Source organism: Podarcis gaigeae, assembly GCF_964106915.1.
Source record: "Podarcis gaigeae genome assembly, chromosome: 8".
NCBI lineage: Eukaryota > Metazoa > Chordata > Lepidosauria > Squamata > Lacertidae > Podarcis > Podarcis gaigeae.
In genome coordinates this window covers 79658194-79681522 of record NC_139684.1, presented here as the reverse complement: position 1 = coordinate 79681522, position 23329 = coordinate 79658194, and the positions used below count along the sequence as shown (strand labels likewise).

At 48.0% G+C, this 23329-nt stretch overlaps 2 protein-coding genes across 5 annotated transcripts; one reads left to right on the top strand and one right to left on the bottom strand.

Moving 5' to 3' along the window:
- Positions 1-5431: 5431 nt before the first annotated feature.
- Positions 5432-16594, bottom strand: DEDD2 (death effector domain containing 2). The gene is made up of 6 exons (XM_083754128.1): positions 16051-16594; positions 14422-15081; positions 13895-14005; positions 13466-13594; positions 7399-7794; positions 5432-6303 (listed from the first exon to the last, which is right to left on the bottom strand). Exons 2-5 carry the CDS (start codon positions 14894-14896, stop codon positions 7421-7423), a joined length of 1089 nt encoding a protein of 362 aa, XP_083610254.1. The 5' UTR covers positions 14897-15081; positions 16051-16594; the 3' UTR covers positions 5432-6303; positions 7399-7420.
- Positions 16497-21119, top strand: LOC310851393 (zinc finger protein 574-like). Of its 4 annotated transcripts, none has more exons than XM_083753741.1 (2): positions 16497-16629; positions 17760-21119. In XM_083753741.1, exon 2 carries the CDS (start codon positions 17779-17781, stop codon positions 20374-20376), a length of 2598 nt encoding a protein of 865 aa, XP_083609867.1. In that variant the 5' UTR covers positions 16497-16629; positions 17760-17778; the 3' UTR covers positions 20377-21119. The 4 variants fall into 4 exon arrangements, with proteins under 4 accessions (XP_083609867.1, XP_083609868.1, XP_083609866.1 ...); XM_083753742.1 differs by lacking the exon at positions 16497-16629 and adding an exon at positions 16645-17345; XM_083753740.1 differs by lacking the exon at positions 16497-16629 and adding an exon at positions 16646-17061.
- Positions 21120-23329: the final 2210 nt, after the last annotated feature.

The following is a 23329-nucleotide window of genomic DNA, read 5'->3' as shown; positions in this document are numbered from 1 at the left end:
AGTACGTAAATGGCTGGCTATCTGTTTGGCCAATCACAAGCAGGTAAGGGCGGGCCACCAGGGGGCAGCCTAGCGCTTCTTTTGCCACATGCATTTTCTTGGAGCAGGTCTGGTTTGTTTCCAAGATCGCTGAGGCTGCCGTTTTTGACCACTGCTTATGGCTGCCGCCAGTGCTGGTCCAGGTGGCAGCGTGGGCCTGACTCCAATCTGGCACCTAGCAGACTGGGGCATTTGGATGTAGCCAAGGAGCAAAGGGCCCGTTGACAGCGTTGGCTTGGCTCCCCAGTGCCTAGCTGAGCATGGTCGTTTGGTCTGCTGACTTGCATGTAAAAAGGTAAAGGGACCCCTGACCACTAGGTCCAGTCATGGCCGACTCGGGGGTTGCGGTGCTCATCTCGCTTTATTGGTGAAGGGAGCTGGCGTACAGCTTCCAGGTCATGTGGCCAGCATGACTAAGCCTCTTCTGGCGAACCAGAGCCGCGCACGGAAACGCCCTTGACCTTCCCGCTGGAGCGGTACCTATTTATCTACTTGCACTTTGACATTCTTTCGAACTGCTAGGTTGGCAGGAGCAGGGACCCAGCAACGGGAGCTCACCCCGTCATGGGGATTTGAACCGCCGACCTTCTGATGGGCAAGCCCTAGGCTCTGTGGTTTAACCCACAGCGCCACATGCTGTAAATAACTAAATGTCTACTCAGAAGAAAGCTGGCTGAGTTTAGTGGGCCTTGCTCCCAGGTAATAATAATAATAGTAATAGTAATAATAAACTTTTATTTATATCCCACCCTCCTTGGCCAAAGTCAGGCTCAGGGCAGCTAATATCAGATATATAACATTAGTATAAAATCAAACAATAATTACCTCCTAAAAACAGGTCAAAATCAGAATAAAGTCTAATTAGATGGCTTTCTGCAGGGTTAGGGTTGGGAACAGTAAGTCCTCATCGGCCCAATTGTTTACGCTGATCTTATATGGGCCTGTGAGAATGCTGGGAGGCCCCTTTCATTCTAGTTCTTATACAAAAAGAAAAGGGGAGTCAGGCTGTGCCCTTACCAAAGTCCTGGCGGAACAACTCTGTCTTGCAGGCCCTGCGGAAAGATGTCAAATCCCGCAGGGCCCTGATCTCTTGTGGCAGAGCATTCCACCAGGCTGGGGCCAAGGCCAAAAAGGCCCTGGCCCTGGTCGAGGCCAGCCTAATCTCTCTGAGGCCCGGGATCTCCAAGGTGTTATTATTTGCAGACCGTAAGGTCCTCCATGGGACATACCAGGAGATGCGGTCCCGTAGGTACGAGGGTCCTAGGCCGTATAGGGCTTTAAAGGTTAAAATCAGCACCTTAAACCTGATCCTGTACTCCACTGGGAGCCAGTGCAGCTGGTATAGCACTGGATGAATGTGATCCCACGGCGAAGACCCCGTAAGAAGTCTTGCCGCGACATTCGGCACCTGCTGGAGTTTCTGGGTCAGTTTCAAGGACAGCCCCACGTAGAGCGAATTACAATAATCAAGCCTGGAGGTGACCGTTGCATGGATCACAGTGGCGAGATCAGGGCGAGAGAGGTAAGGGGCCAACTGCTTAGCACGGCAGAGATGGAAAAATGCCGCCTTTGTTGTAGCTGCAATCTGCGTCTCCACAGAAAGTGAAGCGTTGAGGATTATACCCAAACTCTTGACAGAAGGCGCTGGCACTAATTGCGCCCCCGCAAGAGATGGGAGTTGAGTCCCCAGCTCCATATTGTCCCGACCCAGCCAGAGGACCTCTGTCTCCAAATGCTCCCACGCAGCCATCCAGTCACAGCTTCCAAACATCTAACCAGTGTGTCTGGGGTCAAGTCAGGTTGGTCGTCCATCAACAGATAGAGTTGGGTGTCATCAGCATACTGATGGCAGCTCAGACCAAAACTCTGGGCAATCTGGGCGAGGAGGCACATAAAGATGTTAAAAAGCATTGGAGAGAGAATTGCACCCTGCGGCACTCCACACACCAAGGAGTGGTGCGACGACATTTCCCTCCCTAGTGCCACCCTCTGTCCCCGACCAGAAAGGAAAGAGTGCAGCCATTGTAAGACTCTGCCCTGAACCCCCACGTCAACAAGGCACTGGTCCAAATGTTCATGATCGACCATGTTGAAGGCTGCTGACAGGTCTAAAAGGATCAGCAGCCCTGACCCGCCTCGATCCAGCTGCCTACGGAGATCATCTGTTAGGGCGACAAAGCCGTCTCGGTCCCATGACCAGAGGGAAAGCTGGACTGGAATGGATCCAAGGCCGATGTTTCATCCAGAAATCCAAGTTGTTCAGCAACCGCTCTCTCCATCACCTGACCCAGATACGGAAGATTCGAAACTAGGTGGTAATTGGATAGATCTAAAGGATCTAATGGCGTTTTCTTTAAGAGCGGACGCATCACTGCCTCCTCCAGCTCCCCTGGGAATGTCCCCGTGCCAAGGAACAAATTAATGATGTCACCTAGGGGGGCCCACACCTTGTCTGCACTGACATGGGTCAAGAGGGCAAGTGATGGGTTTTTCCAGCTCAGAGAAGTCTGTCCACATTGGCTGGGCATATCCAATCGAAGTGGTCCAATACTGGACCCAGAGACAGTTGAGGTAAAGGTGTGGGGGACTATAGTATTTTATCTAGGCAGCCAGGGCTTCTTCAGATGACAAGATATTTTTGCACCAGGTCAGTGAGGACCACTAGCTTTTTAAAATTCTCCCACATATACAGAACTCCCTGTGCGCCTTTTGCAGACCCTCCAAGTGTCCCTATTTTCCAGGGACAGTCCCGGATTTACTGAACTCGTCCACATTTCTGATTTGATCCCAAAATATCCCGCTTTTCCTTGACATCGTTGTTTTCATTGGAGCAATGTTGGAGGGTGCGGAGTTATCCAACCCCTGAGCCATCTGAAGGGAGCCCTGTATACGGAAGATTTTTTAATGTTTAATGTTTTATAATGTTTTTATATATGTTGGAAGCCACCCAGGGGCAAACCAGTCAGATGGGCAGGGTATAAATAGTTAATTATTTTTAAAGAATAGGACGTTCCTATTTTCATCAAAGAAATGTTGGAGGGAATGCTTTTGGACTGTTATCTGTAGGTTTCCCCTCTGTGTCAAATAGTAAAGGTAAAGGTAAAGGTACCCCTGCCCGTATGGGCCAGTCTTGACAGACTCTGGGGTTGTGCGCCCATCTCACTTAAGAGGCCAGGGGCCAGCGCTGTCCGGAGACACTTCCGGGTCACGTGGCCAGCGTGACATCGCTGCTCTGGCGAGCCAGAGCCGCACACGGAAACGCCGTTTACCTTCCCGCTGGTAAGCGGTCCCTATTTATCTACTTGCACCCGGAGGTGCTTTCGAACTGCTAGGTTGGCAGGCGCTGGGACCGAGCAGCGGGAGCGCACCCCGCCGCAGGGATTCGAACCGCGACCTTTCGATCGGCAAGTCCTAGGCGCTGAGGCTTTAACCCACAGCGCCACCTGCGTCCTTCTGTGTCAAATAACTGGAGTCAAATAAGTGTTGTTTACTTTTTACAATACATGGAAGATGGATCTCCCTCTCTTTACAAACAAAACATTCAATCAGTAGGATGGGGTGGGGTCCACAGGAAGGTAACAAGGTTGGAAGGGGGTCACAGTCGGAAAAAGGTTGGGAAACATTGATCTAGTCCAAGCCCCTGCAACCAAATAATCTTTTGTCCAATGTGGGGCTCGAACTCACGACTCTTGAGATTAAGGTAAGTCTCATGCTCTGCCGACTGAGCTATCCCATCGGCAAATGTTTGCTCAGACCAGGGACTAGGTCAGGGGCTGAGAACCTGTGGTCCTCTAGGTGTGGCTGGACCACAACTCCCATCATCCCTGCCCTTGGTCCCCCAGGCTGATGGAAGTTACATCTCAACCTATAGAGGGCGACAGGTCCCCCTGACGCTGCTACAGAGGGAAGTCTGTGACTCACCAACATGGAGGAAGACCAGCTCAGGCCCTTTCTGCAACTCTGTGTGGGCTCATAGCCAGATCCTGAAGGCACTTTATGCATCTGAGGAAAGGGGCTCAGCTCTCTACTCTGTGAAAGCTGATGCTTGTGTTATTCCTTGCCTCTGTTCTGCCTAGCACACTTAGGACCCATGTCAGCAGCTGGCATCCTTAGGCAGCTGACAGGGCCCACAGCTGTTCCTGCCTAATGGAATCAGGTGGGGGGAAGGGAAAGGAGTAGAAGCCTCTGAAAGACTCGATTACGACAGGCATACATCCAAGTTGTTTGTGCAAGACGTAAGCTGTAGGATCTCCTCCCAGAAGCAGAAGTGGATGGGAGTTGTCTGTCTTCATATCAAATACTGTATACACCTCTGCAGGATCTTGGTAATGATTTATAGGTCTAGAATGGTTTCGGAGTAGGGAAATACCAAACCAAACACACTGACATGATTAAGTTTGTTGACTAAAAAGAAGTGGGAGAGGAGGAACTGGGGCCTAAAGAGGGTGACACCAGGGGATAGTATGGCTTGATTTTGAGGCTTCTAAGCATGCTAAGAACTCCAGTTCCAGTTGAAACGCCGCCTTCAGCATTACATAAACAGCAGAAGGCAGAAAAACCTGATGTACTGGGCTATTGCCAGTTCAATTTCTTTGGCTGATGGCTGACATATAAATGCCAAGGCATTTAGTAGAGAATCTTCAGTGTCACTGTATTCTGCCTTCCCTGGTAGCATCCACCCCCTTGAAATCTGGATAGCCAAGCCCGACAGCTGTACTTGCCTATTCTACATTAACAGATGATTTTTAATGTATTAGAGATAGGAGTCTGTGGCCGGTATCTGGATCCTCTGTATTCTAGTCTGCATTGTCAGGCAGTGGCAATGGGTCAGTGCGTCTTACAAGTTAACCAGAAGGCTGATGGTTCAAGCCCACCCAGGGAAGGCTGCGGGCAGGATTCCTGAATGGGGGGGGGGGGGTGTTGAACTAGATGGCCCTCTGGTTGCCTTCCAACTCTATGATTCTACGGCTTCTATGACCAGGTCCTCAGCAAGACTGACTCACCTAATTTTTGTCAGCTTGGCCAAAGACCACTAGGGGTACGCAAGGGCTCTTGGCTTCCTAAACAGTATGTCCCTCCCATCATCTCTCACAACTTCTCACTAATAAAGAATGGAGGAATTCATTCTAAATGTCCTTGCTCATCCTCCCCTTGCTCTTGGGATTGGCCTATCTGTTGTGTAGAAGGGTATAGGCCCTGCCCCCTTGCCAAACTAGTCACCTCAGTGAGTCTTGGGTGGCCGGGAACTCCCTTTGGCAGCAGGCATACCAGCCTAACTGCCTTTCCTTGTTGGACAGGGAACAAGGTTTAATCACTACAGCAGCAACTGTAAGCCAGGACTCTCGTGTCTCAGCCTCTGATCCTGGTAAAACTGAAATATGAATCCAAGCAGTTGCAAATACTATTCTTTATTGACATTTGCAAATACAATACATTAAGAATCATTTGTCAAAAAAGTCTTTTTTTATATAAAAAAATACAACTTTTTAAATTACATGTTTCTGGCCTCTGGCCCTCCCACTGCAGTCAAGCAGTGTCCTCAGCTCAGAAATTCAACCAGAACGAGCTGCACCACCTTTTTTTGAACCCTATTATTTATATTATGTACAAATAGCCACAGAACTGACAAGTTCCCCCCCAAAATGACTCAAGTTTCCACTTCTATCATCACTGGCTCTCCTGCCATGGGACTTGGATGTATACTTAAGAATGGAAGCCCACCCCTAGATTCAGATTTGAAGGAAAATAGGTTATTTCTCTTTTTCCAGGAAAGTAGGCAACATAGCATGCCCTGCTACTGGCCTTAAGAGGTGTACCTGCAACTCTGCAAAATGAGAATGCTCTCCACCTCTGCAAAAGAGGTCAAAAACACAAGTACTGGTAGTGAGCATGATGCACATACCAACTTATTCCAAAAGGGTTTCAAAGCCCCTTTTTCTGCTTCATTATCAGGACTAAATGGCTCTCCAAAAGATGTCCCTTTCACTTCAAAATGAGGAATCCACGCTGAGTGGGTGCCTCTAGCCAAGCCCTACTTACACCTGAATGTCAATTAAGACCATTCCCAGTTGCTCTTTCAAAGTTTCAACCTATACAAGAGCAGCTGCGGCACAATTCTAACTCCCTGAAGTCCCATCACTGTCAAGATCCAGCCCTGCCCCGCGATGGGACAAAGGTTCCTTGGCTAAAAAGAAATTTCCTTCCTGAAGTCTACATCCAATTCACGTAAGCCATGTGGTAATCAGGGAGTAAAAATGAAGTGCCCTGTGAGGAGAAGAAAAAGATTGAGAGTGAAAACCAGGATGGATGCCAACTCCACACGCATTTATCTGTTGTCATCCAGGCACCAGGAGGGCTGGTCCCCCACCCAACCCCCAGAGATCCTTTGGGACTCTGTTCATTTGCTGACACCTGTGGGGTTTATGCTACTGATACTCTTCTATTTTGGTTATTTTTTCTGGTTCAAGGGCTTTAAGAAAACCAATCTCATCTTTCACAATTTTAACTTCTGTCAAAAATGTTAAAATAAAATATATATGGAGGACCCAAGTCTTGCTGAAAAAGAGCAGCAATGGAGCTAGCCCTTATATCAGTGGTGGCAAGCCTGTGGCACTCCAAATGTTGTTGGACTTCCACCAGTCCCAGCCAGGATGGCCAAAGGTCAGGGAGGAAGATGAGAGGTTCAGTCCAGCAACATCTAGAGGGCTCCAGGCTTCCCACCCTATCCTGCACCAATCAGTCAATAGAAGACCTGAGTCAGCAGGTTCTGGGAAACTGAACAAGTCTCAAAATTAGGACAAACACATATTGTTGCAGTGTAATTCAGTATCACTTGTGAAAATAGTTCAACTACAGAACATCTGAAATTGTCCTGGCAGAAAAATTGGTTTATTAGTTAAAAGCAAAGCTAAACTATTTGATTTTTACATTTATATGTATAGATGTGTGTGTATATGTGTGTGTGTACACACACACACACACACACACACACATTTTATTTTATATGCAAATCAGGGACTTTCCCCCAAAAGGTTTCCTACATACATGCTTACTTACAGATGAAGGAGAAAATATGCTAAATGCATTACCTTCTGTTAGTAATTACAGGATGTAGCTCTATTTTGGTTTTGTAGTTTGGAAATATTACTGTTCAACTGCCTTGAGCTAGTCTCTTCCTTAAATTTATTGAAGCACTGGACATCTCATGTCAACCAATACCCAGACAAAAAGCCCCTAACGCCACTTGCAAAATTAATCTTCTTGTTAAGCCAATGGGGCAAGATGACAGCTGACAAGTAGGGGGAAATGCTAAGTTTTCAGAGAGTGTGAAGACGACAGATACTAGTGGAGGGAACATACCTAAATTTCCTAGTAGCTAAAGTTACCAGGCCTGGGGAATAACGCTTTCCAGTAACAGACGGCGGCCCTCCTCATAATCATCTTCATCCACATTGACCAGCAGTCGGATAGCCTCCTGGCCCACGGCCTCTTTGAGAGAGTCAGTGATGAAAACCCCTTTCAGTGCCTCTAGCAGTGAGCCGTTCATATAGTCGCTCCAGAAGGCATCAAGGTAGGACAGCTCTGAGAACTTGATGTCACAGATTATTGAGCCCAGGTCACGGGATTTCAGGATGGTGTTGGACTGCCCAAAGACATCAAACTGCCGCTCCAGATGGTTCTGCTTGTTTGACATCACATTCTGACGCAAGACAGGGTCATGCTCACAGTATTCTGCACGAACACGGAGCCGGATGTCTGAACAAGACACACAGAACAGAGAGAGAGAGAGAGAGAGAGAGAGAGAGAGAGAGAGAGAGAGAGAAGGGGAGGGGGAAAGGAAGAGAAAGAGCGGCATTAGAGCTGGAGGTCGCAAACAGAGCACGCAGACAAACACACAGTCATGCAACAGTATTCCAGGGTTGGGCTGTTCAACAGCCATGAGCAGGTGCTGAACATCAATACCAACCAAGCTGAAGATGCAGGCCACCTAAGACTCCTGAAGAGTTCAGGTTCCTTAAGATGGTCAGTCCCAGCAAGGGGTGTTCACTCTCGTTTTTGAAGTCTACCTTTGGCACAAAGTTACAGCTGAACTCCAATAATCACTTACTAAAAACATCTCAATTCTCACCCCAGAAACATTCCTCTAGTACTCCCCACCCCCACTAAATCATTCCTGTTGAGCTATCTGCACCAATCCTGAAAAGTCATCCACAACAGCAAATTCTTCAAAAGGCTTCCCGCCATTTTCAATCCAAAAACTTGGAAATAATTTTTCCAAGTTAATATAGCTTGTTGTTACGGGACGGCATTATCAAACTGGACCACTGCTTTATTAAGGGCCATGAGCCATTCTTGACTTGGAAGGGGAAGCGACTTGGGGAGATCCTGAACTAAAGCTAACTACTGACAGCCAGTTGGACTCTTTGGCAGGAAAAACTTGAAATTTTAGCTAATTAAGTTCTAGCCATCTCGTGAGTGACTTGCTGCAACAGTCGTGTACTACCATGCTCTAGATGCCCCAGCAATTACTGAAGTTCAGCTGTAACTATGGACATTGGGCAGGTTTGTGTTTTGTTCAGTTGCCCAAAGTATTATCAGCATTGTAGCCAAAAATTTAAAAGGTTCAAGAGGGAGGGAGAAATGGAACAAATACAGAGTAGGATATGTTTTAAAAAATGAGGCAGGTGGTGTATTACATACGCTCAACAAGGCCGTCAGCTTTAATTTCTCTGTGTCTTGTGGTCATCACCTGTAGAAGCATTAACTCAAAGTGCAGTCACAGCCCTTTACCAGCAACTTTGTACGGCCTGGAGCCCACACCCACCCATACGAGTTAGCTACAAGGCAGCTTTTTGGTAGCCGGTTGCTAGTTTTCAACCAGCATGACAATTAGAACCCCTCTTTCCAGATGGGCAACAGCAGAGCTGTGCAACAAATTGAATTTGACAATTGTCCATGTAAGAAAGCCTAGAGCTTATACTAAGAGCAGTGCCATTTCCACCCCAAAATAAACAATGTACTGTAAAACTTGAGTAAGGAACAGATGTCCACAATTTCTCTTTACATTGTACACCAGCAACTGCTTTGCCTTGATAGGGCAGCACATTAAGAGCTCGGCTGTAGGACCCACTGGAAACCTTTCTCACATTCCAACCACAAGCTCCCACCCAATATGCTATATGCAGAGTAACTGAGAGGTTTCATTTTATTGGTACTGTACTCAGCTTAAGATATACAACTTTTGCATCCATGGTTTGGCATACGATTTCATCTAAATACCCATCCCACCCACTTTCCAATATAAACAGTTCTCTGAAGAATGATAGCAGCTGTCAGAGTTGGCATCAACATACTGGCACCTCTTGCGTCAGTTATGTCTCACTTAAGTGCCTGGAGGGCTCTTCCTCCCCCAGGACAGGATAAAAGCCTCCAATTATTGACCACGGGGAGGGGGGAACCCACAGCTTTTATTTCAAAACAAGCAGGATGCACATCAACTGCAAGACTGTGGGGAGAGGGTTTCTGCACAACTCAGTTGTACAAGGTGGTTAATTGTTCCATGGCCATGCTCAGCCAGTAGTAATGCAAGCCCTGAGCAGCTGCATCTAATTAGACACTTGACCTATAAAGGCAATAATGAAACCAACTGAGGCAGCACAAACAACATGGTACCCACCCAACCCTCCACTTTCAGGCCCCAGTCCCAGTGAAATAATCCCACTGTGGTTTCTGTTTGGAAGTATAGACAGCTTCAAAACACGCTACTGAGCCACATACTGTAGAGGCTTCTGCCAATGTCTTTTCCCAAGTTTGAATCACAGTAACAAGAGTGAAGAAGCCTCCAAGTTAATTACCACTAAAGTAGGATGGTTTCAGAGATTGAGGCCTGTCACCTCATCATCCATGCAACCCTTTAGTGTGTGTTCAGCATTAGAATTAGAAAACTCAAGTTATCAGTTTTCCAGAAAAGAACTGGGAACAGCATAGAGTACCAATTCAATTCAATATACTACATTACCCCACCCACCTTTGACACACATATTTACAGGCCAGCAAAACCCATTACAGACAATGTTAACCGCGCAAAAATGCCTCCATTGTGCAGAAGGCAACAAGTCCCAGAGTCCAAGGCAGTGTCCCTCACAGCTTGTTTAACAAGAGCGCTGCAGGGTCCAGATGCAGGTCGCTTCTAACATAGGAGAAGCGGTGAAGAGGCAGCTGAAATAATCATGAGGGCCACACTTAAGTTTTTGCTTTTTTTAGTTTGTCTGGGTATTTTTGCCAGTGTCTGGTACTTGGCCCGCTTGCCTGGGCCAATACTTATGCTTTTCCAGGGATGAATTTCAACTGTGGACCGAGAGAAACATGGTTCAAGACTTTTAGCACATGGCAACATCAAGAAATCATTCTGAGATTCAATATGGCAAAAGAACACAAAATGGTGTGAAAACCCTGGCCTCACTTCTGGGTAAGTGGATAAAGAGCGACTGCTGCAGATACCAGACACAACATGGGAATTCTCACTGCAAGGACACAGGGTGCATGTTCTTGCTTATTCTTGACAACCACCAAATGGCACACGTATCAATGCAGGTTAACATTCATTGTGCTGACAGATTTATCATGAGAGAAATAACCAAGCAATGCAAGTGGATTTTGAAGTGTGGAAGATTTTAGAACTATTAATTGTTAGCAGTTCATCCATCAATGATAAATGTTGACCAGCCAGAGGAAAAACTGTCCAAGAAAACTGATGGAAGCATCTGGAGGACAGGTAAAGAAGTTAAGGGAATGTTTATGCCCTAAGGAAAAAGGATTAACAGGAGCCCAGGATGATTCCATAGCAGCTCTTAAATGGCCTGATATCTGCAGCAGTAGCTATTAACATAACTAAGGGATCACATGACATGGGAGCTATTTGCTTTTCTATCTAGTAGAGCAAAACCTTTAATTGACTGGCACTTGAGACATCAGCTGATGACTGTCCCACAAGAGGCACACAGTCCTCATAGCTTTAATACCCCCAGCCTGTTTATATCACTCTGCTGGAGGTTTGCAGCATATGCCCCCTACAGTGCCAGTTTTGAGTGGCTCTGTACACGATTACAATCCCAGGAGCTGCCAGTGCAGCCTTGTCCCCACTGACCATGAGAATAGCCAACATGCCTTTACAAATTGGCTGCTTGAGAGGCTGGCATGCAGGGTGGGTTGCCTGTGATTCCTCTGGAAATAGGTAACTCAGCACACATTTAAACACAGATTTGCTTTCACATAGAACTGGTGGAAATCTGGGTGCATGGATTCATTTACCTTTGCGAGACCATTCTGTGAGAGGAGTGCACAAGAGAGACAGAGTCTCTTTATCATCAACTTTTGCTTAGTAACCTGGAATTTAAATGGTGGATTGAGAAAGAATTGGCAGAAATCAAGCAGCAACAAAAAAAGAGATCATTTGGGGGTTTGTATGCTCTTTTTCAGTAACTAAGCTCTAGCTTCTGCAGGCTGAAATAGCTCAGGAGGTTGCAAACTGGAAAAGGAGATCAGTTTCAAACTCCCAAGCTTAGATGTGCAATTCAGAAGGGTTATAAAATGCAGAGCTTATTTCAGAAGCAGCTGCCTGGAAAACAAGGGTCAAGCTCTGCCCCAGTGAAGCAAGGCAACATCATCAAGTATACAGGCAACAATCTAGTGTTGAATGGAGCTTACAGTTTGATCCTTGCACCTACCCGGCAGAAGCCTTATAGCTGCACCTTGAAGTTGCAGTTTTGACACTCATTGTATTATTTTTGAACCTTCTTCGTTAGAACCCATTGCCTGTAAATTGGTCAGATGGTAAGACAAGTGTTTTTGTGCATTCGCTTTTGTTTCATTTGCATTGCACTGACACAAAGACAATAGCACATTGAGCTATGTAGGGATCCTACACCAGCCCCTAGCACCCACCTGCTGAGTGAGAGCAGCTTCAAATGTTACGTGCAACACAGTGCATTTCTGGGTAAGAAAACTGTAAACACTGTGTGTGTGTTGTCAGTTTCCCTATACAGAACATCTCTCCATACAGCAACATGTATCTGAAGCTCTAAGTTAGAAAAGGGTATATGCTGGCGTTAGAAATAGACATTCAACACTGAACTGAAAATCAAACCAGAAATTTGGATATAATTCACTTAACTGAGTTTTAATATGAATTCAGAGGCGAGTCTGGGATTTAAGAAAAATCCAGTTTGATGGGTTGATGTTACAGACCAAGTCAGGAGAATTAACCCCTTTCAAAAGTCAGATACAGAACCAGTGCGTAGTATAGTGTGCTATAAAATAAACATGCAAACTCAACAAATGAGTCTAACAGAAAGATGTACAAGGCTCTCCAGGAAATATTACAGCTATATGTTACTGGTGAGCACGTACAATTTTGGAAACAACTTAAGAATGTGGACAAGTCATTCATAAGTTTGACCACCTCTTAATACTATTCAGTGCCAGAGCTGTGGCACTCGTGACTCCCTTGCTCAGGAATCGTACTTTCTGAAGATAACTAGCTTCATAATCCTCAAAATAGTTTTATGTTATACTATACAAAATTATGTGCCGCACATCAAAAATCTTCAGAACCTCATTGTTCTGAAGAATTCACTGAATTAATTGGAAATATATAATTTCAGCAAAAGTTGAATTTATTTTTAATTGGAGATGACTGAAGCAGAAAAATGGCAACTACCATGAATGAAACTACCTCATGTTATAGGGCATGATGTGTTTTGTTATTACAAAAAATAACATCAGAGTAGCTAAACCAGTCTCTTTCCAAAACCAGCATATCACATGTAATGGTGTACTGACATTAACAGCCTCCACCATCCCTCCCAGCAACTGGTGCCAAGGGATTAGTAGTCTGAAGGCATCCTTTCCTCATTTATAAAGCTTTCTTATGTTGCTCTCAGAAAATTCTGCCTGAAGGGCAGGATATGTAATTGAAGTAGTAAATAAATAGAGCTGGACCTTCTAGAGCACTATCAATAAAATAGGTACCGAACAGAACCCTGGGAATTGAAGACAACATAACAAGGAGTGGGTTAGAACCTTCCCACCCTCACCCCAAAGAGGGGGCCAAAGCTCCCATTCCCCAACTGCACTGGAATGAAGTCCTATTGCCAGATTTGTACAGAAATTAATAGTGCAAGCCAAAACTCAAGTTCACTGACATAGAACAAAACTGACAGCACTGCAGCTACATATATATATTTTCCTCCCCCCAACCTTTTCCCCATTTGGCTCCAGCCAGAGAGAAAATGAATCACTGATCAAACCCTTAACAGAAACCAAGCTGCTAATGAGCATTTTAGAATGGTTTCATGGCATTATAAAAATACTTTGTTCAAATCAAGGGCGCCCCCGGAAAAAAAGCACATGCAAGGCTGACACCTACCACAGGTGACTTTCGTGGGAGTTTGGACCTCCTGCATTGGAGCATTAGTTGATTTAGCTCCCCGCCGCCTGCGGGAAGTAGACTTTGACCGGCCTCTGCTTACTCGCTTCCTTTTGCTCGTATTGGAGCCTAGAGAGAAAAAGCCGGGCATAGGCAATTATTTACACCAAAGCCTGGCAAGGAAAGCTCAGATTCCATACAGCTACTGCTCCTAACCCCCTCCCTCCAAATCTGATATCAAATGCAAACTATTTAAATTGCTGCTTTTCATCGGGGAGAAGTTATAAACTAGTAAAAATGTATCCACAATTGTAGCAGACAAGACATAAAACAGCTACGTAAAAACTGATGGCATTGTATATTTACTACACAAAAGGGATGAAACCATACACCTCCCCGCCACCCCCGCAAGCTGTACAACTCACACACCTGTCTCCCACTGATCATTTCGAGGCTCTGCAGAGGCTGAATTGAGACAGTTGTCCACCTGCCGGTCGGATGAAAGGACAGATGGTCCATAGGTGTATCTCTCAGGAGAAACTATGTTTTTTTAAAAAAAAAAATAATCAAAAGGTAGACACTATGTTAACTGGGAACAACAGTTCTAGAAGAAAGCAACATCAAACCTGTCAAATCAGTTCATAAGTGCCTAGAATCAGAATATTCTGAACTAAGCAATAGCAGACATAATACCTTAAAGATATCCACCCCCTATCTTTCTATTGCTAAAATTCTGGCCAGAAAGCTGAGTTGGAAGCTAGGATTATGACCATTCAAGAAAGAACTTTATTTCACTCAATTCAGCCAGGAAGTCAAAGTTAATGACACTGGATTGTATACAATGTTAGTCTTTCTCAGAGTATATTCACTGAAATGAGTGACTTGGGTCCACTAATTTCAACCGATCTCAGAAAACAGATACTACCCACTTGCTCTCTACTTTTCTGGCTCAGTACCTGTACGCTGCCTTTTCAGAGTGACATATGGCAGCAGATCATGCCTTGTCAGTACTCTCAGGAGTTGCAGAAGCTGCACGAAGTTGGTTTCATCACATTTGCCCCTCCTCTCTAGCTCCAGGAGCAGTTGTACACCATTCTTGGGCAGTTGCCTCTGAGCAGCAACTTCAAGACTACCATCAGTCTTGCCCAAACTACATCGCCATTGATTTTTCCTCTTCCAGCTCTCCAGCACAGGTGAGGTAGTCTCAGAACCACTCTCTTCAGCTGCTGCCACAGCCCAAAGGGCAGGATCCAATGGGTGAGTCCAAGGCTGTGTCTCATCCAGAAGGAAAGAGAGTGCATCCATGTCATTCTCTGTAAGCTGGGAACCAATGACCTCAAACATTCGATGCAGGGAAATCATCCCATAGTACTCTAGACATTCTTCCTCCTCCCATATGTGGGCAAAGATTGGCCTTCTCATGTCAGCCATATGGAGACACTAACCCCAAGAGGGATTTACTGTTATGAGCTAACAGAACAGAACAGATGTGCTGCGCTCTGAACACCACAGGAAAGAGACACGTTTTGGCAGGCTGTGTATGATTATAATTTGTTATAAGAGAGCCGGGAAAATAGAGGTCTTGAGGAAGGATCCCAACACTGCTCCACAAATGCCTGTAAAAGGAGAAATGGGGATGATTAGGGCATACCACTTTGCCCCACCCTAAAAAGCTGCTTAAGAGGCAGAACACACACAGAACAACACAGATAAAACGTTTCTAATTCTGCCACGAGTCCCAGCCAAAAGAGGGAACATGCAATGTGGAAGGAGCAAAGATACAGGGGAGAAAATCCTCTCTCAAGGCCGCTGCCGTGGCTGCCTCCTTCAGAGGATGCAGGGCCCAAAATGCGCCACAAGATGGCAGCAGCGGCAGCAGCAGCCACAGGACGCAGCAGTCTCCCCTCCCCCTTGTCACAAGGGCAAGCACAAACCAGCCCGAGGTGTGTGTGGACGAGCCCCGTGCCTGCGGCTCAGCCCCATCTTGGCGTGCGCAGTGACCGCCCCTTCTCCACCCAAACGCCCCTCCCCCCACTATCCCACTCAGTCAAGGCTCCGCCCCCTATTTGCATAAACTGTCCCTCTGAGAGCGGGGGAGGGGCTCCTCTGGGCGTGGCTTCTCCTCCCCTCCTCCCACCGATGTTGTTGTTTTTCTCTCGCCTGCTTACACCACCGCCGCAATTACGTGTCCTTTTACCTCTCCATGTTTTCGCGAGGGCATTTCTGGGACTCCCCTCCCCCCACCACACAGACGACACTCTCCCCCCCCCCGGCTCTTCACATACACACCTCCCCCCCGCCTCCTTCAAGTATTTTTCCGCCCTCGTCGCCTCACAGCTGTTCCCCTTTTCGACGCTCCTCTGACTCCCTCGCCTATATTCTCTTGCCGGCCCCCCAAGCCCCGTTTCCCGGTTTCCCTCAGGGAAAAACGGCGTCCTCAGCCGTCGTCGTCCCCTTCCCCTCAAAGCCGCACCACAGAACCCGCCTCGTTTCCTTCCCCCTGTCGGCATTCCTATCCCAAACCCTTTTCTCTACCCGGCCCCCAAAATAAAAATAAATCCCACACACGAATAAATCCCCCTCACCGGGTCTTCCTCCGCCGATACAGCCAGACGGCGCCGCCGTTCCGATCTTTCTGGTAGCTTCGACACGACTGCGCCTGCGCCAACCGAACCTCAAACGCAGGGAGGGTTCTTTCACCCACCTCACCCGTCGCGCAGGCGCCCGGGCTGTCAAGCGTCTTCCACTCCCCCACCTGGCGTCGCAGGATCCCAGGCTGCGCACGCGCAGACCCTGCCGCCCGTCTTAATAACCGCCGGAGGCGGCGCGTGCGTCGCCTTCCCCTGGCTCACGCGGACAGCCCGCTGGTGTCCTCGTGACCCACGTGCGGGGGAGGAGCCTCCTTTGAGGGGGAAGAATCTCAACGGCGGCGGCAAAAGCAACGGCAGACCTGATAAATTCTTCTCGCTCGCAGCCGGCGCCGCTGTACGCCGCGCTCTTTGCGTGACGGCTTAATCCAGCTGATTGGGTGGTGTGGTGTAGTAATTGAGGGCGGCTTTGCGCTATAAGCGCAGCGCAGCTCCCCCTACTCGCCGCCTCTCCCTCCCTCAGACTTATGTTTACGTAAACGGGACGTGGGGTGTCAAGGAGACGGCGCTGATTGCGTAAGCGAGGGAACGGGAGGATAGGTCGATGCGGTTGTGACAGGAGTTACGTAACATGCGTAGGGAGAAGAGGGAGGCGGGGCGGCAAAGCGCAGTACTGTCTCCTCGTGACTGGGCGGGCCTAGAGAGCCGCCAATACGCTCCTCTTGCCTCCCTCCTTGAATGGGCGCCTCTCGCCCCGCCTGTGCTTGTCGGCCCCACCTGAGGGCGGGCTGGCCTTGACGTCACCGAGCCGCTGGAGCCGAACCGCCCCCTTAGTATCGAGGCAGCTGATTGGCTCCCCAGGGTTTGCGGGGGAGTCAATGAGAGGGCGCGGTGCAGCCTAGGCCAAGCAGGGCCTGTGTGAGGAGACTGAGAGAGAGAGACTGAGAGCAGGCAAGAGGGCGGGCGAGGAAGCAGCGGTGGCAGGAGTGGGCCAGGCCCACGGGCCGGGTGAGTGTGGCGTTCCTCCCACCACCCGAGCCCCCCGCCCCCTCTCCCTCTTAGCGGCATTGCAGTGAATTCGGCACAGATCTGTGGGGCCAGAGGCCCCTCCCGCATACCAGCAACACCCCACAGGGCCGCCCCTTCACCCCTTTAAATGGCCATAGCAGTGGCACTGAAAGGAGGGGGACAAGGAGCTCCTGAAGGGTTGTGTGTAAAACTCTCTCAGGATCGCCTGAGGTTGACACCAGTTTTTTCCATTCCTGGTATGATCTGTCTTCTCTGCTGTTTAGGTACTTCTGCATGCTGCAGCAGACGTTTCCCTGCTCTTTTTGTTCTTCATTTGTTCTTCTTTTTGTACCTCCATTATAGGAACTCATATGGAGCTATGCATGACTTTTCTCCGTTTATCCTCCCAGCAACCCTGCAAGAGGCATTAAAATAATACACCTTATCAAAATCCCCACTATTATTTACTACACAAAGACACTCCTAATCTCTTATCTACTTTTCCTGTTATTCCCTTATCTTTCTTAAGACAGGATGGTGTCTTCCAAAAATTAATATTCCTTTCCTGTTTTTATTTTTTTATTTTAGGCCGAAACAACTATCCATTAATACACAGTGTTCAAACACTGATTTCCTCTTTTCTTTTATAATCTGTCATGGTACTTTAACTCACCTTGGTTTTTCTCTCCACCTTGCAGGCGAAAGCTTGCAGTTACCATGGAAGAGGAACTGCCTCCCTCTTTGTTCTTCCAGCATCAGTACATGTGCTCGGAGTGTGGACTCCTCTACAATACTTTGGAGGAGGTACTGATCCACCATCAGAGCCATCTAGGCGAGCCCTATGAGCCTGAAGCTGCTGCCACTGTTGTAGACACAGGGCCCCAGCAGGATAACCGTTACCAGTGCCTGGAGTGTGGCTGTGTCCTGTGGTCACCTGACGAACTGCTAGCCCACCAAGAAGTGCACCCCAGAGAGGTGCCAACCCGGCCTCAGCCTCCACCAGCTACCAGTGGACAGATCCGCTACCAATGCAATGAGTGTAATGAACTCTTTCCTTCTACCAGCCTATGGCTAGCACATCGCCAAACACACCAGAAACAAGAGGCTTCACCTGAAGCCCCCCTGTCAGCCCCACCAACCTCCCAGCCATCTCCCTTGCCTCCTCTCCAATCATCTGTTCCACCACCTTCCCAGCCAGCCTCCCCACCAGCCTTTCAGGCATCCCTTCCATCACCTCCTCAGCCAACTCCACTCATGCATCCCTATGAGTGCTCAGAGTGTTCTTGCCTCTTCCCAACTCCTGAGGAGCTGCTGGACCACCAGGGTGAACACTTTACTGAGATTGAGAAAGAGAGCAGTGAGCCATCTGAAACAGCAGCTCAGGAGATTTGCAGTCAACGTGTTTCCCCGCTGCCATGCCCTGAAGAACCCCCTGCTGTGCCTCCACCTGCTCAGGCCTTCTGTTGCAGTGAGTGTAAGCAGGCCTTTGGGACAGTGGAGGCGCTGCGGAGACACCAGCAGGAGCACATGGGGAGCAGTGAAGAGTTTCTTTGTGGCGAGTGCCAGCGTGGTTTCACAACAGCCAAGCGGCTGTTGGCTCACCAGCGAGTTCACGTCGATGGCACATACGAATGTCCCAACTGCAACAAGATATTCAAAAAGGCAGCATCCCTTGAGCAGCACATGCGCATCCACAAAGGTGAGGCGCTCTACCTCTGCGTGGACTGTGGGCTTGGCTTCTCTACTGAGATGACTTTGATCATGCACCGCAAGAGCCATACAGCCAATCCCCTGCACCGCTGCCACTGTGGCAAGACTTTCAGCAACATGACCAAGTTCCTTTACCATCGGCGCACGCATGCTGGCAAGAGCGGCATTCCACCTACTCGTGGGGCTGGGGATCAGGCACCCAGCCAGCCTCCAGAACCAGCACGCAGTGACAGAGAATCAACTGTAAATGGTTCAGATTCCCCTGCTGTCGCTGCCTCCTCCCTGCCAGGGACATCAGTGGAAGTGCCCAGTGCTGGGTTTCTGTGCCCTCAGTGTGGAAAGGCATTCTCCACCCACATCCGGATGGTTCGGCACAAACGGGTGGTGCACGTTCTGGAGCGCAAGCACAAATGCCCCACCTGTGGCAAAAAGTTCAAGAAGCTGGTACATGTGCGGAACCACATGCGGACACACACTGGTGAAAGGCCCTTTCAGTGCTCTGAGTGTGGCAAGACCTTTGTCTCCCAGGCAAACTTAGCGCGGCACCATGTGACGCACACTGGAGAGCGCCCCTACCAGTGCCAGGTGTGTAATAAGCGCTTCACCCAGTCCTCTAATCTTCGCCAGCACCGCCTCTTGCACATGGCGCCTAACGGAGAGGGGCCTCACTCCTGTGAAGACTGTGGAGTAGCCTTCTCCCGAGCCCATCAATTGGCTCTGCACCGGACTGTGCATACGGGGTGTTTGCCCTTTCCTTGCCTAGAATGTGACAAATCCTTCCCACGCCGTCGCCTCCTGGAACTGCATCGGCTCAGCCATTCTGGGCATGAGCCTCACCGTTGCCCGGATTGTGGGGCTCTCTTTGTTACGGCTTCCAAGTTGCAGGAGCACCGCTGCGCTAGGCGCCGCGACCAGGCGACTCTGCAGTCCTTCCTCTGCATGTCTTGTGGCAAGTACATGGGCTCGTTGGCCAAGCTGGCGCTACACCAGCTAGTACATTCGGGCCAGCGTCCTTACCCTTGCCCACTCTGTGGGAAAGCCTTCACCACCCCCAGCGGGCTGAGCCGCCACCAACAGCGCCACGCTGGCCTGCGCCCCCACAAGTGCTCTGTTTGTGCCAAGACTTTCGTGGCAGCCTCTGGGCTTCAGCTGCACCAGCGTATCCACACAGGAGAACGCCCTTTCCCCTGCCCCGAGTGCGGTAAGGCGTTCCGGCAGGCTACCCACCTGCGGGAGCACCGGCGCCTTCACACCGGTGAGCGCCCCTACCGCTGCCCAGACTGTGGCAAGTCTTTTGTGCAGTCCATGCACCTTGCTGAGCACCGGCGCATCCACACTGGGGAGCGCCCCCACCCCTGCCCACTATGCCCCAAGACCTTCAAGACTCTTTCCAACCTGCGAAGTCACCGCAAGACTCACACGGAACTGGCTTCTAGTCAGGAGGCGCTCCAGTCTACAGGGTCTCTCGTGGCTACTGGCCAGCCCACCCAGATTATCATGTGCACTGAGTTTGGGGAGGCTATTGCTATCATTGAAAGCACTGAGCACCTCCCCTTGGTAGAAACTATAGAGATCTACCAGACGACACTAGAAGGCAACATTTAGGTGGCTGCCTTTGTTCAGGGACTAAGCAGCCACAGTCTCTTCTTTTGTTCAAGGGCTCTATGCAGGTCAGCAGGAGGGAGAGTACTGCTCCCTTTCCTCCATGCATCAGTTTAGCATGGTCTACAGGTGACAGAGCCTGCAGACCAATCTCAGTGCCGCCCTGATGCAATCTGTTCAGTTTTGTGGTGGGACCTGGCTCATAGCCTCACCTGGAGGTTTCTTGAGGCAATGCCTTTTTTGTGTGCAGCGGGCAGTGCTGTGGAATGGCGTCAGATTGCTTGTCTCTGCCACAACTTACATGTTTATTGTAAATTAAAGCAAAAAGTTCTGTTGTACTGTTAAATTATTCCTGTTGTGTCTCTGATTATGAGACTCTAGGAATGTGCCTGCCTGCTGCTAGCTTGTCTGTAAAATTCAACTCTAGTAGTGTTCATCCACTCCCAGGAAATAGATGGCATCATTTCCTGTTGATCAGAGAGCAATGAAAGCAAAGCCTTTGCTTTTCATGATGAAGTACTGTTGCCTGATTTTGATAGTGGGAAAATACCTCTTTGATAATTTTACAGAAAGAAGGGTTGACACATGCAGCTCCTCTCACCAGATGAGACATGTTTGTTAAAACTCCCTTCTGTGCAACAGGTTGACATACAGGGTCTCTGTTTTGTTTTGAAGATGTAACCCTTGCTGAAGGTCTGATCCAGTTTTAATTTTTTTCTTAAATAAAAGTGGGGGAATGGGACCAATATCTTGTTTAGGTAACTTGGGGTATCTCGATCAATTTGAATTTGTCTTTTTTTACTTCAACTACTGGTAGGAATCCTGGATTTTAGTTTCTTCTAAGATGTTTTCAGGGCAGAAGATAGCAGCATAGGGGGAAAGGAAGCTGTTGCTTTTGTAGCCTTTTGTGCTGAGTGGGTCTTTCTAGGAACAGCCATTTACATCACCACTGTGAAAGAGGCAGATCTACAGACTGGTTCCTTTAGCTATGTTTTACAGAGCTTTTATCTGTGTACAGGAAGGGTAAGATTAGTTAAGGATACCTCATTTTTCTTCCAGAAATGCGTGGCAATACTTGAGTATTGTAACCTTACTAGAACAAACATGCAAAGGAGACTGACCTCTGATACGAAAGTTGAGTGTATCACTATTTTCAGTTAATGGCAAACATGCCTGAAATATAGCAGCAAACCTGTGGTATTTTTAGAGGAAAACCAGTCCAATTGCAGTAACTGTAATCAAGTTACACAGCTGCTCTTTGGCTAGTGCAGAGCCCCGTGTGTTATGTACACTGTACAGAGAGGTTCAGGTTTAACCTTAGCTGGTAAATATTCAGATGGAGAGTTCTTAAAATTAGCTGCAGCCGCAGGATAGCCTTTGAAAGGTCTTTAGCCACTTGCAGTTAAGGGAGGGAAGGAGGAGAGTCATTAGACTACTTTAGAAAGCAAGTGTTGGTTCATGCTTGCATTATTATACGTCACAGAACACACTATAGAGCCATCCTTCCACTGTCCCATTTACTGCAGAGTGGAACATACCCAGTGCCTTTTGGCTTAATTTTTGTGCTGGGACCTCTCAGATCAGGGACAGTGTTCAGGAATGGGAGTTTTAGTTCAACATCTGGAGGGACACTGGTTCCTTATCCCTGCAATCTGTTCTCATCTCTTCCTTGTTGCAGTACTGTAGCCTTCTTGTGCCTCTGGGCCCCTAGATATCACAAGCAACATACAGCTTAAAACATGCACAGATTTTCAACCCCACAGAGGCTAGCGGTATCCCCAACAGCAAGCCTGGGGGGGGGGGGTCTTTACATTTAAGTTTACAGATGGTGAAAAATGCATGCTTGCCAACACATTATCGTCTACACTTCGGCTTGTCCCATGCTTTTGAGGTACAGGTCCGAGCGATCTTCTATTTGCCCTGCCACTTTACCTGGGAAAACCTAATTAGTGCAATTATCAATCAGTGGAAAACCCAATTGAATTTTGTTCCGTTTCAGTGGTAAAGGTCAATTTCCTTGGGGGAAAGCTGTAGTCTGGATGAGCCTTATGTGAAATGTAATCCTTGGGCATCAGGACACTTGGTTTGGGCATGTGGATATGTTATGACAGGAAAACATATAGAGCTCATATTAGTCATATTTTAAAAGGTTATTTCAAACTCAGAGCCAGGTTTTCAAAATCTAAATAGTTAACATTTTAATCGGCCCAGGAACACACAGGTGGCAGGTTGCAAAGATTCATGCTAACAAAACTGAGAATTAACTAGTTACATTGAGGTACCACCTTGTGAAACTGATGGAGGACTAAATAAAGGCCTTTTCTCCACTAACAATTTAATATTCATTTGTTGGTGTGAGGCCACAGTTCTTTATAGCATGTACACATTTTATGTGAATGTAATATCTAGGCACTGGTGTTACTGCAGACAAATCTATACTTTGAAGAGACACAGTTTTTCCTACTTCTCCCTCTTGCCCCACAAAAGTTATGCAGAATCCAGGAAATCCAGCACTGCCACTTGCAGCTGGGTGTGGAACCAACTTGTAGCCTTGGAGCAGTTTTTTTCTTTTTAAAATAGTATTCCAAGTGTGCAATTATGCAGAAAGGTGGCATGAAGGCTAAGGTCATCTCCAGGAAAAGGTTACAAGCAGGCCTAAGCTCCTGTGCTCACTTCCCTCATGGGAGACATCAGCAACAAAATCAGGAAACTGCATTGTTCTTTGAACTTGAGTTAATTCCTGGGCTTTAGTGCTCAAAGACTGGCCAGAAGCCACAACTCAAGTAATTGCAGAATCTTGCTGTTTGGTCGTTCAGAGTTCTCTGCAATGGGAGTGCAGCATGCAAGCTTGAGGCTTCTGATCTCACCCTGAGGGAACAGTGTCAAGAGAAACAAGCTATAAAGAGGATTTGGGGTTCTGAGGAAACACAAATGTTCCTTGCGTACATCAGTGAAG

Excerpts from the sequence above, each read along its gene's own strand:
- DEDD2 (XM_083754128.1), bottom strand. The coding sequence starts at position 14,896 with ATGGCTGACATGAGAAGGCCAATCTTTGCCCACATATGGGAGGAGGAA. Across the intron at positions 13,595-13,894 it reads AAATGATCAGTGGGAGACAG|GCTCCAATACGAGCAAAAGG; the intron begins GTGTGTGAGTTG and ends TTTTCTCTCTAG. Across the intron at positions 7,795-13,465 it reads TCCCACGAAAGTCACCTGTG|ACATCCGGCTCCGTGTTCGT; the intron begins GTAGGTGTCAGC and ends TGTCTTGTTCAG.
- LOC310851393 (XM_083753741.1), top strand. The coding sequence starts at position 17,779 with ATGGAAGAGGAACTGCCTCCCTCTTTGTTCTTCCAGCATCAGTACATG.